We start from the raw sequence: 18,004 nt of genomic DNA on the forward strand, positions 1-18,004 counted from the left end.
CCTAATCCAAGGTCACTAAAGCGACTCATGGCCTTTCTTGCTGTTGATTGGAGAGAGCATTTCTCTCCCACAAAGCTTTCTTGCCAAGCTTTCATGTGCGCTACATTCGTGCACCCAAAAATGTGGCATCCTCATGGCACCTACCAACACATGCTCAAAATCCATGAGCACTAACCAACAACCAAAACATTTGCAGCAACATAGTGCTTCCTATTGAAGCACTCTCCCAATTTCTACAAATCCATGAGCATCTTAACATAAAATTACAACCAAAAATTTGAAATAACCATTGCAACAATACCCAAAATAATTTCTAGCAACTCTCTTGTTGAAATTTGATTATGGAAGCTCTCCTCCTTGTAAGCAGCAATAATCTCCTCACAACAATCCAATTGGTGTAGCCTCCACATGATAATGAGTGTGCCATTATATATATATACACATAAACCATGATAAAATAAACACACACTAATCTAGCTAGGCTTAGCTAAACTAGGCTCTGATACCATATTAAGAAACTGGGAATCATGCTAAGGCTTGTTCTAATCACATGATTGGCACATACTTAAGGAGGCTCAAAGTAATCAAGAAATCCATAATGCAAATTAGCACACTAATGAGATGTAGACACAGGATAGGCACGCTCAAACAATCTCTATTGCAAAATGTGTGTAAACCATATAATGATAGGCTCTTGGTATAGAGACCTTGACCTTATCTCCTTTACACCTCATCATGCCCATGTGGCATTCTCTATTCCACATCTTGTCATGTGGTTTATCACACCACACATAATATCTCCACTTTTACAATGTGTTCACACACGAGCATGTATTTTACAATGTGTTCACACACGAGCATGTATTTTACATTGCACATTTCAACACCCTTCCTCAATGTAAAATTGGTGTTTTAATATCTCCATCGCTTTTGACCACTCACCCACGGCAATTTGGCATTGCACCATTTTTCTCAACAACGGGCATTGTACCTTTTGATCATATTCAGTCTATAGATATCTATGTTTTCTTGGTGCTCATTCAAAAGGTTTCATGGCCTTCTTTGCTATTGCCTTAGGATGGTGACCCACACCCATGTTGTCACTCCATGCTTTGACTGGCCAACCCTAGTTACTTGCAAGATCTCATGTGAGAGAAAAGCTCACCATGGAAGCTTGTACCATATGTATCAAGGTAATGTATTATCATCAAAGATATCAAAAAGTTGCTTTACAACTATTGAGGCATTATCTTATATAATTTGGCCCATTTCACACACAATTATAATGCCCATGCCCATAAAACTAGGCCCCAAAGCCCAACATATAGTAATACTATGGTGCTGGTTAGCCGGTGGCCTAAGTTGTTTGTTAGGAGGAGGAGGAGGTGGTCGAGTCGGGAGGAAGATAGAGGAAGAGTCGTCGGCGTAGAAGCTATTTGTATGAGGATTCGTCCGTCGGAGCTGTTTGTATATAAACCGCATACCCAAGCACTTAACCTTGGCATTATATCAAAGCAGTAACCATGGCTCACAGTCTTCTCAAACTCGCTGCGTTATCATTAACCCTGCTTATTAGTCACATGGGACTAGATGTTCTACTAGTTCATGCTCACGGTGCTCCAGCTCTTAAGCTAGGGCTAACTCTGCAGGATGAATCTAATCACAGCCCGGTAGAAGCATTGCAACAAGCCATTCAGCATAGCCGGTTGCGCGCCTCTGATCACCGCAACGCTGTAGTCATGCACAATCGAAACCCTAGTTTTGAGATTCCGATTGCCAGCAACAGAGCCCACTTCGTAACCACCCTGGCTATCGGAACGCCGCCGGTGAACTTTACGGCCATCGTTGACACCGGCAGCAGCCTTGTCTGGCGGCAATGCCAGCCTTGCTTCCACTGCTATACCCAGAACGACGGCAATGCCGCCATCTTTGACCCCTCACTTTCCTCCACCTACAAAAGAGCCTCTTGCAACGACACCCTCTGCAGCTCTCTCCTTACCTTGCTCCCATGCCAACCCTTCGTATCGTCGCCCATTCCATGCCTATATCAGTACGCCTACGGCGGCAGCGGCCAGGCCGCCACCGTCGGAGACTTCTCGTATGACGCCCTCAGTCTGCTGGATATTGAAGGAAAGTCTCTAACGTTCGCCAATTTCGGCTTCGGCTGCGGCCACGTCAACCGTGCCGTCAACAACTTCACGGGCGCCGGCGGCATTGTCGGGCTTGCCAGAGGTGCCACCTCTCTGATCTCTCAACTCAACATAAAGCAATTTTCATACTGCCTGCATGGCTATTTCCAGCCCACGTCCGCCACGAGTCCACTATTCCTCGGCCCTGCTCCAGCTACTGCCGCCGTCGGTTCCCGCAGCCACAAAGACATCATTTCGACGCCAATACTCGCAAACCCTCACAATCCCTCACTCTACTACCTCAAGCTCAACGGCATCAGCGTCGGAGGTGAATTACTTCACATTCCTGCCGGAACTTTCGACGTGAGGAAGGATGGAACGGGAGGCATGATCATCGATTCTGGCACCACGCTCACGCTCTTGCCGCAGTTAGCCTACTCGGCGGTGCTGAAGGCTCTGCAGTCCAAAATTTCAATGCCGCTTACAGACCCAGCAGTGGCTGGGCTTGATCTCTGCTACGCATCGAAAGGTCCGGTGCCCCTGATCACCTTCCATTTCGAAGGAGGCGATCTCACTCTTCCCGTCGAGAATTACTTCGTCGACATCGAAGGCGCTGGCTACTGCCTTGTTATGGCTGCCGCACCGTCTGGCGGTTTCTCCATCTTTGGCAACTTCCAGCAGCAGAACTTCCACATCCTCTACGATCTTGAATCCAACCTTCTCTCCTTCTCTCCAGCAGCTTGTGACAAACTCGCCTAAGTATGTATTAATTAATTTTGGAAGAATCCCAATGCCATTTTCCCTGCCATGTTTTTTGATGTATTGAAACTTTAATTAGGCCTATTGAAAATATTTGAACTCTTTTGTCCAATATTTGGCCTTGTGGTACTCGTGTATGTGTGTCATAAGTAGTATGGTGTGTAGTTCGGTGAAATTCCGATGTGTGACTAGGAATGGAATAAGACTTCATGAAATTCCTGTGTAGCTGAGTGAAATTCTCATGTGAGACTAGGAATGGAATAAACATCATGGAAAAAAAACATTTGAATTTTTTTCCTTGGTGGTACTAAGGATTGGAGTCAAATCTTTTTATCCAAAATTACTTCACAATTTGGTGATTCAATTCTTTATATTAAAAATATTGTCATTACAAGTGGGTTGAAGCTTATAATGTGGCCAATTCTATGTTGTGGCAGATTAGCCCAAGTTATGCACCAATTCATTTGGGATGGTCTATACTATGCTACCTTAGGAGCCTCCAAAAAGAGGAAAGATTATAGTACCTTTGTTAACCTTTGTTGTCTAAGATTAGAGTCTTACCCTTTAAAAGCCTCACGACTTTGCTAGGCTTTTCTGGTCTCAAATCATACATAAGGGATCATAGAGTCAAAGGATTTGGTTCATGAAGCTTGATGGTTAAGAGGTGATAATGTCACTACAAGACACTGCTGCCATACACGCGTTCAATACACGCAATAAGTTACGGGCGCGTGTATGGTCGCGCATGTATATGAGTAGTATCAGGCGCGTGTATATTGGCATCTAAATTCGCGTGTATACTAGTTTCAGAAATGCGTCTACCAGAGCGTGTATATTGGCATCTAAATTCGCGTGTATACTGGTTTCAGAAACGCGTGTATCAGCGCGTGTATATACACGCAATTAAACATGCATTATTACACGCGAGAACTCTATTAAGAAAAACCCCATTCCTTTACAAAATTAAAAACCATTTTCTTTAAACTATCTCATAGTACATTACAGTATATATCATTACACAATCCCACTACATGCATTTACAACAATGAAATATATTCAAAAATAAATCATGAGATGATAATTAAAAGACAACATATACAATAGAAATGTCATCAATTTAGAACGATACAGTTATGGATTGGTTAGGATTCGATCTCATCTTCAATAAGATCCATCCTTGCCAAACGATCAACATCAATATCCATTTGATCAATTTGTAAGGCTACGATTAAATTTATTCCACTATCGATATTCTGTCCATTGATAATGGTATCGATGTCCTGATCATCCTCATCAACATCACCATCATCCTCAATGGTAGGGTCATTCTCATGATCATGAGAAATGGCACACTCATGCTCATTATCATGATCATCTCTTATTTCTTGATCATCGATCACAACATCTTCATTGGTATGTTCGACATCATCTTCATTGTGGCTTGTTACATCCTCCATATGCTCCATATCAGTGAATGTATTATACATCACTTTGGAACGTGGTGCAATAGGAATGACGTACCACCATTTAATGTCAAGCACCATTGGCAGATAGATAACCTACTCAAATACACATACTGCAGTAATTAAGTAGCATATCAAAAGTCAAGGGGTATGCGAGCTTAGGTATATATGTACATGAAACACATTAGTAAAAAAATGCATACCTGCTCACATTGTTGTGGCAATATGAGCCTATCTTTCTTTGTTTGCCAAAACTTTGTAGAGTCAATAGTTACATAGCCACTTGCATGGCGTTTTATCATTGCATTAGGCCCTTTTTCCACCACGTTCATTTGCCATTTGACATCCAAAACATACACAAAGAAGCGACGAAAGTCAAGCCTAAATATGTCTTGGATTGTGTCACAATAATCATCCATTTTTCTATTAGCTCCCTCAAAGCTACCAATGACACCGCAATCTTGTGTATTCCTCTTTTCATCAATTCTTTGTGTTCGAAAATGCTTGCCTTCATACCATATAGCATTGAACATAGTGCACTGGACCAAAATAGAAGCAATATTTATTTAAGCAATGTGAATAAATATTAAAAACAAATCACTTACAACTAATGCAAAACATTAGTTCTATGTACCTTTAACATGCATCCTCGTGCATACTCCCATTCTTCCGCCATGATATGCAGTCCCTCACCGCTCTGCTCTCTCCATTTCCTCATGCAACCAATCAACATGGATATCATTCAGAAGTGTTGCTATATGCTTAGGGTATGCCTTACGAGAGCCATGTTGCCTCCGAAATAGAGCTCTTTCTGCTTGCCTTTTTGTCTTTGCATCCTTATATCTTGTAACACATCTGCTCATCACATCACTATTAAGGATGCAAGTGAAATTAAGATCATCAATCAATGTTCTGTCAATTACTTTACTCTGTCCTTTTCCTTGAGGCACAATAGAGGTCATCCTCAAGTCCTCTTGATTGCTCCATAGTCGTGGCAAAGAGCTATCCACCTGACCAAGAAATTCTGAAATATATACAAGAGACTCTTGTATCAACCAACCCTCGGCCATGCTTCCTTTGGGCCTTGCACTTTGCCTGTAAGATCCCTGTTCCCACCGAGCAACGGATTCGGGTACTGGCAGCGGAAGTAGCGCTTCTCGCGCGGGACAGGGGTCCCACACTCGGGGCCTCGCCCACGGATATCCGGATAAGAGACTAATCCGTCGGTTGTTCCAAAACCGAACCCGGAAAAACTTCCTTTACCGGAAAGCACGGGCGATTCCACCAGGATAACTTTTTACTCTAACGTAGTCAAGATCATTTCTGATCGAGATGATCCGATTACATCTATAAGATACTTAGTCAGTTCAAGGAAGAAACTTGCACTTGGATCATTGGGATCAACGCTTTTTTCCCCATTCAAGAGGCACAGCCGTTGATTCCTATCCATAGAACAGTTCCTGTCCGGAATTTAAATTTTTTTTTTCTATCGTAAAAACAAAAGTTTGAGTCTCGATTTACGGATCCATCAGTCCAGCCTAACCCCATCCAATCCCATGGGTTAGCCAACCGCCCAACCACTGTAGTGATGGGATCCAATTAAAAATTTGGTTAGGTTTTGTCCCGGGTACCAAGGAAAAGAGTTCCAAGGCCCCCTAGCCGGATGTTCATGCAAAATAAAACTAGTCACACCACTCACACACCCAATATGAAATTGCCTTTTTCAACCAGATTCAACCAGTTTAAAACAATCCTTTAATAAAACCATAGTATCATTGATCACCATCTTCCAATTTATCCAATTGATTCTTAATTTCCCATCATTCCTTCCTCAGAGTATCTATGGCATCATTGGCAACTAGAACGCTCAGGAGCCGTTTCGATAGTTCCTAGCCCATAATACTTGGCAATATAATCACTTAACAAGATGGACTCTCGTTGAAGATCAGCAAGATCAACCAACAGATCCATATAAGGAGCCATGGACTCATCCATTGAAGACCAGCAAGGTCAATCAACCAGATCCATGCTCGATTTCAGAAAACAACTCCAACTCTGTTCCAATATCTTCCTCGACGCACGCGTGGGTATCCTAGGCGACCCAGAGCCCGAGCACCGTATGGTCAGCACCCTCTAGGATCCTTCGCAGGTAACCTAGCGCTTCACGCATAGGCCGCTTCCTTGGCCCCTCATCCACCGTACCGGAAGCTCACCATTTTAATCGCACCGAGGCTGGTCAAGACCTCGGCCGACCTTGCTACGCGAGACGTCCTTCATTGACTCCCCGTCAGCAGTTGCAACTTTCTCATCACGACCTTAATCACAAGACGGTCAAAATGCTCCCCCCAGCATTCTTGACATAAAACAATCATTTACAAACAGCATTTACAAACAGCATTTACAAACAGTTTACAATACAATTTCTATTTTAACTTTCATTTTTCCACATTATCCTTTATCAATCTACATTACTTATTCCATATTCCATTTATATGTATACTCATCCCATCACATCATTTCTATCTCATCACTTCAGATTCCCTCACATCGCATATCGTATATTCACATCCATACATCCACATCTATATGCGTACATTCACATCTACATGCATACATCCACATCTACATGCATACATCTACATCTCTATGCATACATCCACATCCACATTCACATTCACCTCCATATATCTACGTCTACATGTATACATCCACATCTCCATCCACATCTACATCTATACATCTACATCTACATGCATCCATCCACCTCCACATCCACATCTACATCTATACATCTACATCTACATGCATACATCCATATCTCCATTCCCATCTACATCTATACATCTACATCTACATCTACATGCATCCATCTACCTCCACATTCACATCTACATCTATACATCTACATCTACATGTATACATCCACCTCCATATCCACATCCGTATCTATACATCTACATCTACATGTATACATCCACATCCACATCTATACATCTACATCTACATTCATACATCCACATCTCCATTCGCATCTACATCTATACATCTACATCTACATGCATCCATCCACCTCTATATCCACATCTACATCTATACATCTACATCTACATGCAAACATCCACATCCCCATGCATGATAAAATTCTTTTAATTAATCTAGGATGATAGTTCCTAGAATATGGTAGAAAGTCCTCTTTTTATGCTTTGAATGAATTTATTTTATGCGTAATTTCTATAAAAATTTTGCCATAGCTCCGCTACTATGACTGATAAATCTCAATTTTTTTTCTAAGGGATAAAGCTCATTATTAAAGAAATAATTAGAATGGTCTCTAATTGGATCATCAATCCATAATGGTCTCTAATTGGATCATTAAGAAAACAATTAGAATGGTCTCTAATTGGATCATCAATCCATATGGTCTCTAATTGGATCATTAAGAAAACAATTAGAATGGTCTCTAATTGGATCATCAATTCATAATGGTCTCTAATTGGATCATTAAGAAAACAATTAGAATGGTCTCTAATTGGATCATCAATCCATAATGGTCTCTAATTGGATCATTAAGAAAACAATTAGAATGGTCTCTAATTGGATCATCAATCCATAATGGTCTCTAATTGGATCATTAAGAAAACAATTAGAATGGTCTCTAATTGGGTCATCAATCCATAATGGATTGAATCATTAAGAAAACAATTAGAATGGTCTCTAATTGGGTCATCAATCCATAATGGATTGAATCATCAATGTGCATAAACTAAAAGCATAGTAAAAAGCCATTAATTTGGCCTCAAGAATAGCTTAATCTTGGATTAAGGAAAAGCTTTATGAAAAGCTTCATTTGGATTGAGAATGGGTCATGAGTATGACCATTTCTTGAGTGAGAGAGAGAAATTATAAAAACCATTAGAATTTAAATATAAGTGGAAATTAACTTCTATAGCATTTATTAAATTATGTACCTCTTCACTACTATTCACCAATTAACTTCATTAGCATTTAAAAAAAACCATACCAATTAAACTTCTCAAGCTTGAGAGGGGTTGAGAAGAGAGAATCATTGAGAAATCATAGAAAAGATCGAAATTCAATATACTTATCTTATGATTTGCTTGATTCTTTATTCACGGTAGAGGCCCCCAACCAATCAATTGGTTTAGTATGTTGATGGAGCCACCAATGGAGATTGAAGAAAGAGAGAGGTATCAAAAAACTAGTGAATTATTAAAGAATTCACAGTTCTTGGCTTAGGTAGAGTAGAGTAACAAAGCATAAGACTCTATCTAATTTGACTTAGGTGGAGTAGAGTAACAAAGCATAAGAGACTATATATTTTGGCTTAGGTGGAGTAGAGTAACAAAGCATAAGAGACTATCTAATTTGGCTTAGGTGGAGTAGAGTAACAAAGCATAAGAGACTATATATTTTGGCTTAGGTGGAGTAGAGTAACAAAGCATAAGAGACTATCTAATTTGGCTTAGGTGGAGTAGAGTAACAAAGCATAAGAGACTATCTAATTTGGCTTAGGTGGAGTAGAGTAACAAAGCATAAGAGACTATGTTTTTTTTCAACAAGGGGAGGCTTCTATTTATAGGAAAATTTGAGCTCCTAACCAAACAAACTGATTCTAGAATTTTCCAAGTCAGTTTGGTCACTTTTTGACCATTTTTAGGTCAGTTAAGCTAACTTTCTGGAACTAGACTTGAATGAGGAGAGAGGAGAGATGAAATATCTCAATTTTTATGAGTTTAAAACTCATTCAAGCATGTGAAATATGCACCTCCTTTAAAGAATTCCCCTTCCTTACATATGTGTCAAAATTGTATTGCTCATAGTTTTTTACTAATAAACCTTGTACATTTTCAACTCTTCATCTTATGTGAAATATGCACCTCCTTTAAAGAACTCCTCTTCCTTACATATGTGTCATAGTTTTTTTACTAATAAGCCTTGTACATTTTCAACTCTTCATCTTATGTGAAATATGCACCTCCTTTAAAGAACTCCCCTTCCTTACATATGTGTTTATTTACTAATAAACTTGTACATTTTCAACTCTTCATCTTATGTGAAATATGCACCTCCTTTAAAGAACTCCCCTTCCTTACATATGTGTTTATTTACTAATAAACCTTGTACATTTTCAACTCTTCATCTTATGTGAGCATTTACTCATTTTTGGGTATCTTCTTTTACAATTTGGATTTATCTCCTCCCTACACATGGATTGATGCTATTGGCCCATAGGAACCTTAATTGGACCATAGTCTAAAGATTTATGAAAATCTAGACCCTTAGGCTAAGGTTCTTTATACCTATTTCCAATTAATTCCAATTGCACATTGGAAAATTCTTTTTAAATTTCTGTTTCAGGGGAGCTCATCTGAATTACAAGAGATATTTTTCTATCCAGAATTATTCAGAATCTGAATATTCTCTCTCTAGAATATTTTCTCTCTAGGTTAAAACAGTCACAAACAAGATCTCTTATATTTCAGAAAAGGAATTGATTACAGGAGAATATACTAGACATCAAAAAGGGGTTGGGGGAGGAATCTTACATTCTACCCCACTTAAAAAACGCGAGATGTCCTCATCTCGCAACTTGGAATAATTTCGCAAGATGCACGAATATGAGACTTAGAGAAAAATTTTAATCACGATTAACCACCAAGAAAAGTCTTAAAGAGAGCAAGATTCAAAATAATAACAAGATTTAAACTTTATTCATTCTCGGAACTTATACAGTAAAGATAGAGAAACTCTTTACACTTCCATAAGCCCGTCCATCATATGGTCACAAAAGCAGTCCTCACAAGCTGCACAAGTATAGGGTAACTCATCTATGGGAATGATTCTGCTGGTTATTGCCGCACCTATCTCAGTGGTATGAGGTGATCTAACAAAAGGACCTCTGAGAGGCAAGCCAAGAACGGGGTAAAGGCATATCTTCTCATGAGGAAGAAAACACGCCAGTAAGAAGACCCGCTCAGAAAACCCAAGATGCCTTGATCTCATGACGCAGTAGTATCGGGGACCCAAACCCAAGGCTTCGATAATCATGGCCAAGCGGACATTGTTACGAAAGTGCTGCTGTCCCCAGGGTGTTCCCCGAGTTATGTTTTGATAGGTCCGCCATTTGGTCTGCGCTACAGAAGTTCTTAGGTGAGGAAAAAGTGAGCGCTCATACTGTTCTATAAAGTCTTTCTTCACAGACTCTCTTGCGTCTTGAAGGTGAGAAATCATCAGGGATAAAACTAATTCCTGTTGCCAAGCCATGAAGGAGATTAAGAAAGAAAGGAGATTGATGGGAGTAAGATTACTGTGAGCGACAAGTAAAAGTTACGACTTATATAGAGGAAGGAGCTAGCGTAACCTAGAAGCCAACGGTAACTTGCCACTGAAGTTTTATCGTCTTTCCATAATTTGTGTTTGACACATTTTTCTATAGAAGGCATTAAGAATTTTGAGATGAGGAGATAAAAGAAGCTTGTAGGCTAAGTCACCTACTTTCATTGAATTCAGATATAAAGGTCACAATATCTGGGGGATAACTTCTTATACTCCCCAAGAGATAAAGAACTTCTTTTGGGCCATACTCGAATGAAAACCAAAACCTTGGTATCCAAAACACCGACTCTCACTTCTAAACTCATTGTTCTAAATCCTTAAAACATGTGGGACTCCTGAGAGTATTCTAGGGAAAGGGTCTTCCTTTTTTTAAACAAAAACTTTCTTTTATTTTAGAGAGGGAATAATTATAAGATCAGAAAGGAAGATTCTTACTCCAGTATACCTCGAAGGCTGGGGAGGAATCTTACATTCTACCCCACTTAAAAAAATGCGAGATGTCCTCATCTCGCCAAGTAGAGGACAACTCTTTTTCTTAAGATCCAATTTATTCTGGGGTTCCTTATATTCTGGTCAACCCAACAGAACACTGGGATAAATATCCCTTATATAGAACTCATTATTAAATAACAATTCATTCAGATCATATCATTCATATCTTTAACATGATAATGGTCCATTAGACCGAAAAGTTTCCTTCGAAACATTCCTCCACGGAAATTTCAGTCAAGCAAGTTCTCAAGTTGACATCCCTTAACTTGATCTACCGGTCAAATATTAACAGTAGCAATCTAACAGCACACCCATTAACCTCATAGTGATTTGCTGAATTCATTATCATCATTCTAGTTATGAATATCATTACAGGGATTCGTCCCATTCTCCCTCATTGTGGTTTCATTATATTTCAACTAATTTTTTAAAAATCAACATTTTTCAATCAGCATTTTCAATCAGCATTTTCAATCAGAATCCAAATCAATTCATCCATTCTCAAACAGAATTAAAAATCATATCAATCACATGCAAAATCATCATCTGGATAGCATTAACGCTTATAATTTCAAGTCTTAGATTTACTCGTATATACTGTCAGTAAAGAGCTGCAGTATACTCTCGGTATATACGGGTAGTCACGGTCCTTGGAATTATAAAGTAAATACTATCATGTCTAGGCCTCAAGCAAGTCAGGGATTCTATATAATTGCGGTACTTCCATTTGAAGACCCAATTACCAAAATTACGAGTTTCAGTTTGAATATCAAATTGTATGAATTATATCACACAATTATAACCTTTTTGTGTTTCTTGATAAATTTTTGACCTATTTGTCTTCTCAGGTGATCTTTATTAACCAAATGCTCTGATACCAACTGTAAGATCCCTGTTCCCACCGAGCAACGGATTCGGGTACTGGCAGCGGAAGTAGCGCTTCTCGCGCGGGACAGGGGTCCCACACTCGGGGCCTCGCCCACGGATATCCGGATAAGAGACTAATCCGTCGGTTGTTCCAAAACCGAACCCGGAAAAACTTCCTTTACCGGAAAGCACGGGCGATTCCACCAGGATAACTTTTTACTCTAACGTAGTCAAGATCATTTCTGATCGAGATGATCCGATTACATCTATAAGATACTTAGTCAGTTCAAGGAAGAAACTTGCACTTGGATCATTGGGATCAACGCTTTTTTCCCCATTCAAGAGGCACAGCCGTTGATTCCTATCCATAGAACAGTTCCTGTCCGGAATTTAAATTTTTTTTTTCTATCGTAAAAACAAAAGTTTGAGTCTCGATTTACGGATCCATCAGTCCAGCCTAACCCCATCCAATCCCATGGGTTAGCCAACCGCCCAACCACTGTAGTGATGGGATCCAATTAAAAATTTGGTTAGGTTTTGTCCCGGGTACCAAGGAAAAGAGTTCCAAGGCCCCCTAGCCGGATGTTCATGCAAAATAAAACTAGTCACACCACTCACACACCCAATATGAAATTGCCTTTTTCAACCAGATTCAACCAGTTTAAAACAATCCTTTAATAAAACCATAGTATCATTGATCACCATCTTCCAATTTATCCAATTGATTCTTAATTTCCCATCATTCCTTCCTCAGAGTATCTATGGCATCATTGGCAACTAGAACGCTCAGGAGCCGTTTCGATAGTTCCTAGCCCATAATACTTGGCAATATAATCACTTAACAAGATGGACTCTCGTTGAAGATCAGCAAGATCAACCAACAGATCCATATAAGGAGCCATGGACTCATCCATTGAAGACCAGCAAGGTCAATCAACCAGATCCATGCTCGATTTCAGAAAACAACTCCAACTCTGTTCCAATATCTTCCTCGACGCACGCGTGGGTATCCTAGGCGACCCAGAGCCCGAGCACCGTATGGTCAGCACCCTCTAGGATCCTTCGCAGGTAACCTAGCGCTTCACGCATAGGCCGCTTCCTTGGCCCCTCATCCACCGTACCGGAAGCTCACCATTTTAATCGCACCGAGGCTGGTCAAGACCTCGGCCGACCTTGCTACGCGAGACGTCCTTCATTGACTCCCCGTCAGCAGTTGCAACTTTCTCATCACGACCTTAATCACAAGACGGTCAAAATGCTCCCCCCAGCATCCTTGACATAAAACAATCATTTACAAACAGCATTTACAAACAGCATTTACAAACAGTTTACAACACAATTTCTATTTTAACTTTCATTTTTCCACATTATCCTTTATCAATCTACATTACTTATTCCATATTCCATTTATATGTATACTCATCCCATCACATCATTTCTATCTCATCACTTCAGATTCCCTCACATCGCATATCGTATATTCACATCCATACATCCACATCTATATGCGTACATTCACATCTACATGCATACATCCACATCTACATGCATACATCTACATCTCTATGCATACATCCACATCCACATTCACATTCACCTCCATATATCTACGTCTACATGTATACATCCACATCTCCATCCACATCTACATCTATACATCTACATCTACATGCATCCATCCACCTCCACATCCACATCTACATCTATACATCTACATCTACATGCATACATCCATATCTCCATTCCCATCTACATCTATACATCTACATCTACATCTACATGCATCCATCTACCTCCACATTCACATCTACATCTATACATCTACATCTACATGTATACATCCACCTCCATATCCACATCCGTATCTATACATCTACATCTACATGTATACATCCACATCCACATCTATACATCTACATCTACATTCATACATCCACATCTCCATTCGCATCTACATCTATACATCTACATCTACATGCATCCATCCACCTCTATATCCACATCTACATCTATACATCTACATCTACATGCAAACATCCACATCCCCATGCATGATAAAATTCTTTTAATTAATCTAGGATGATAGTTCCTAGAATATGGTAGAAAGTCCTCTTTTTATGCTTTGAATGAATTTATTTTATGCGTAATTTCTATAAAAATTTTGCCATAGCTCCGCTACTATGACTGATAAATCTCAATTTTTTTTCTAAGGGATAAAGCTCATTATTAAAGAAATAATTAGAATGGTCTCTAATTGGATCATCAATCCATAATGGTCTCTAATTGGATCATTAAGAAAACAATTAGAATGGTCTCTAATTGGATCATCAATCCATATGGTCTCTAATTGGATCATTAAGAAAACAATTAGAATGGTCTCTAATTGGATCATCAATTCATAATGGTCTCTAATTGGATCATTAAGAAAACAATTAGAATGGTCTCTAATTGGATCATCAATCCATAATGGTCTCTAATTGGATCATTAAGAAAACAATTAGAATGGTCTCTAATTGGATCATCAATCCATAATGGTCTCTAATTGGATCATTAAGAAAACAATTAGAATGGTCTCTAATTGGGTCATCAATCCATAATGGATTGAATCATTAAGAAAACAATTAGAATGGTCTCTAATTGGGTCATCAATCCATAATGGATTGAATCATCAATGTGCATAAACTAAAAGCATAGTAAAAAGCCATTAATTTGGCCTCAAGAATAGCTTAATCTTGGATTAAGGAAAAGCTTTATGAAAAGCTTCATTTGGATTGAGAATGGGTCATGAGTATGACCATTTCTTGAGTGAGAGAGAGAAATTATAAAAACCATTAGAATTTAAATATAAGTGGAAATTAACTTCTATAGCATTTATTAAATTATGTACCTCTTCACTACTATTCACCAATTAACTTCATTAGCATTTAAAAAAAACCATACCAATTAAACTTCTCAAGCTTGAGAGGGGTTGAGAAGAGAGAATCATTGAGAAATCATAGAAAAGATCGAAATTCAATATACTTATCTTATGATTTGCTTGATTCTTTATTCACGGTAGAGGCCCCCAACCAATCAATTGGTTTAGTATGTTGATGGAGCCACCAATGGAGATTGAAGAAAGAGAGAGGTATCAAAAAACTAGTGAATTATTAAAGAATTCACAGTTCTTGGCTTAGGTAGAGTAGAGTAACAAAGCATAAGACTCTATCTAATTTGACTTAGGTGGAGTAGAGTAACAAAGCATAAGAGACTATATATTTTGGCTTAGGTGGAGTAGAGTAACAAAGCATAAGAGACTATCTAATTTGGCTTAGGTGGAGTAGAGTAACAAAGCATAAGAGACTATCTAATTTGGCTTAGGTGGAGTAGAGTAACAAAGCATAAGAGACTATATATTTTGGCTTAGGTGGAGTAGAGTAACAAAGCATAAGAGACTATCTAATTTGGCTTAGGTGGAGTAGAGTAACAAAGCATAAGAGACTATCTAATTTGGCTTAGGTGGAGTAGAGTAACAAAGCATAAGAGACTATGTTTTTTTTCAACAAGGGGAGGCTTCTATTTATAGGAAAATTTGAGCTCCTAACCAAACAAACTGATTCTAGAATTTTCCAAGTCAGTTTGGTCACTTTTTGACCATTTTTAGGTCAGTTAAGCTAACTTTCTGGAACTAGACTTGAATGAGGAGAGAGGAGAGATGAAATATCTCAATTTTTATGAGTTTAAAACTCATTCAAGCATGTGAAATATGCACCTCCTTTAAAGAATTCCCCTTCCTTACATATGTGTCAAAATTGTATTGCTCATAGTTTTTTACTAATAAACCTTGTACATTTTCAACTCTTCATCTTATGTGAAATATGCACCTCCTTTAAAGAACTCCTCTTCCTTACATATGTGTCATAGTTTTTTTACTAATAAGCCTTGTACATTTTCAACTCTTCATCTTATGTGAAATATGCACCTCCTTTAAAGAACTCCCCTTCCTTACATATGTGTTTATTTACTAATAAACTTGTACATTTTCAACTCTTCATCTTATGTGAAATATGCACCTCCTTTAAAGAACTCCCCTTCCTTACATATGTGTTTATTTACTAATAAACCTTGTACATTTTCAACTCTTCATCTTATGTGAGCATTTACTCATTTTTGGGTATCTTCTTTTACAATTTGGATTTATCTCCTCCCTACACATGGATTGATGCTATTGGCCCATAGGAACCTTAATTGGACCATAGTCTAAAGATTTATGAAAATCTAGACCCTTAGGCTAAGGTTCTTTATACCTATTTCCAATTAATTCCAATTGCACATTGGAAAATTCTTTTTAAATTTCTGTTTCAGGGGAGCTCATCTGAATTACAAGAGATATTTTTCTATCCAGAATTATTCAGAATCTGAATATTCTCTCTCTAGAATATTTTCTCTCTCTAGGTTAAAACAGTCACAAACAAGATCTCTTATATTTCAGAAAAGGAATTGATTACAGGAGAATATACTAGACATCAAAAAGGGGTTGGGGGAGGAATCTTACATTCTACCCCACTTAAAAAACGCGAGATGTCCTCATCTCGCAACTTGGAATAATTTCGCAAGATGCACGAATATGAGACTTAGAGAAAAATTTTAATCACGATTAACCACCAAGAAAAGTCTTAAAGAGAGCAAGATTCAAAATAATAACAAGATTTAAACTTTATTCATTCTCGGAACTTATACAGTAAAGATAGAGAAACTCTTTACACTTCCATAAGCCCGTCCATCATATGGTCACAAAAGCAGTCCTCACAAGCTGCACAAGTATAGGGTAACTCATCTATGGGAATGATTCTGCTGGTTATTGCCGCACCTATCTCAGTGGTATGAGGTGATCTAACAAAAGGACCTCTGAGAGGCAAGCCAAGAACGGGGTAAAGGCATATCTTCTCATGAGGAAGAAAACACGCCAGTAAGAAGACCCGCTCAGAAAACCCAAGATGCCTTGATCTCATGACGCAGTAGTATCGGGGACCCAAACCCAAGGCTTCGATAATCATGGCCAAGCGGACATTGTTACGAAAGTGCTGCTGTCCCCAGGGTGTTCCCCGAGTTATGTTTTGATAGGTCCGCCATTTGGTCTGCGCTACAGAAGTTCTTAGGTGAGGAAAAAGTGAGCGCTCATACTGTTCTATAAAGTCTTTCTTCACAGACTCTCTTGCGTCTTGAAGGTGAGAAATCATCAGGGATAAAACTAATTCCTGTTGCCAAGCCATGAAGGAGATTAAGAAAGAAAGGAGATTGATGGGAGTAAGATTACTGTGAGCGACAAGTAAAAGTTACGACTTATATAGAGGAAGGAGCTAGCGTAACCTAGAAGCCAACGGTAACTTGCCACTGAAGTTTTATCGTCTTTCCATAATTTGTGTTTGACACATTTTTCTATAGAAGGCATTAAGAATTTTGAGATGAGGAGATAAAAGAAGCTTGTAGGCTAAGTCACCTACTTTCATTGAATTCAGATATAAAGGTCACAATATCTGGGGGATAACTTCTTATACTCCCCAAGAGATAAAGAACTTCTTTTGGGCCATACTCGAATGAAAACCAAAACCTTGGTATCCAAAACACCGACTCTCACTTCTAAACTCATTGTTCTAAATCCTTAAAACATGTGGGACTCCTGAGAGTATTCTAGGGAAAGGGTCTTCCTTTTTTTAAACAAAAACTTTCTTTTATTTTAGAGAGGGAATAATTATAAGATCAGAAAGGAAGATTCTTACTCCAGTATACCTCGAAGGCTGGGGAGGAATCTTACATTGCCTCACAAAGTCTTTTAAGGTCTTCATGAAGAGCTCTAGGAAGAACATCCAACGTGCATGCACAGTGCCACATAAAGCAATTTCATTCACTAAATGCACAATGAGATGTAGTTGACTTGTGAGAATGGTTCGCGGAAAA

At 38.8% G+C, this 18,004-nt stretch overlaps 1 protein-coding gene across 1 annotated transcript; it reads left to right on the forward strand.

The window, feature by feature from the left end:
- The first annotated feature begins 1,523 nt into the window (after nt 1-1,523).
- On the forward strand, nt 1,524-2,888 carry LOC147640855 (aspartic proteinase nepenthesin-2-like). The gene has a single exon (XM_086811072.1). The coding sequence runs from the start codon at nt 1,524-1,526 to the stop codon at nt 2,886-2,888; it is 1,365 nt and encodes a 454-aa protein (XP_086667198.1).
- The last annotated feature ends 15,116 nt before the right edge of the window (nt 2,889-18,004 follow it).

The sequence above is a fragment of the Cibotium barometz genome, chromosome 2 (genome assembly GCF_041138505.1).
Source record: "Cibotium barometz isolate CiBa-2024 chromosome 2, ASM4113850v1, whole genome shotgun sequence".
NCBI classification, from domain to species: domain Eukaryota; kingdom Viridiplantae; phylum Streptophyta; class Polypodiopsida; order Cyatheales; family Cibotiaceae; genus Cibotium; species Cibotium barometz.

Coding starts and splice junctions, on each gene's coding strand:
- LOC147640855 (XM_086811072.1), top strand. CDS start 1,524: ATGGCTCACAGTCTTCTCAAACTCGCTGCGTTATCATTAACCCTGCTT.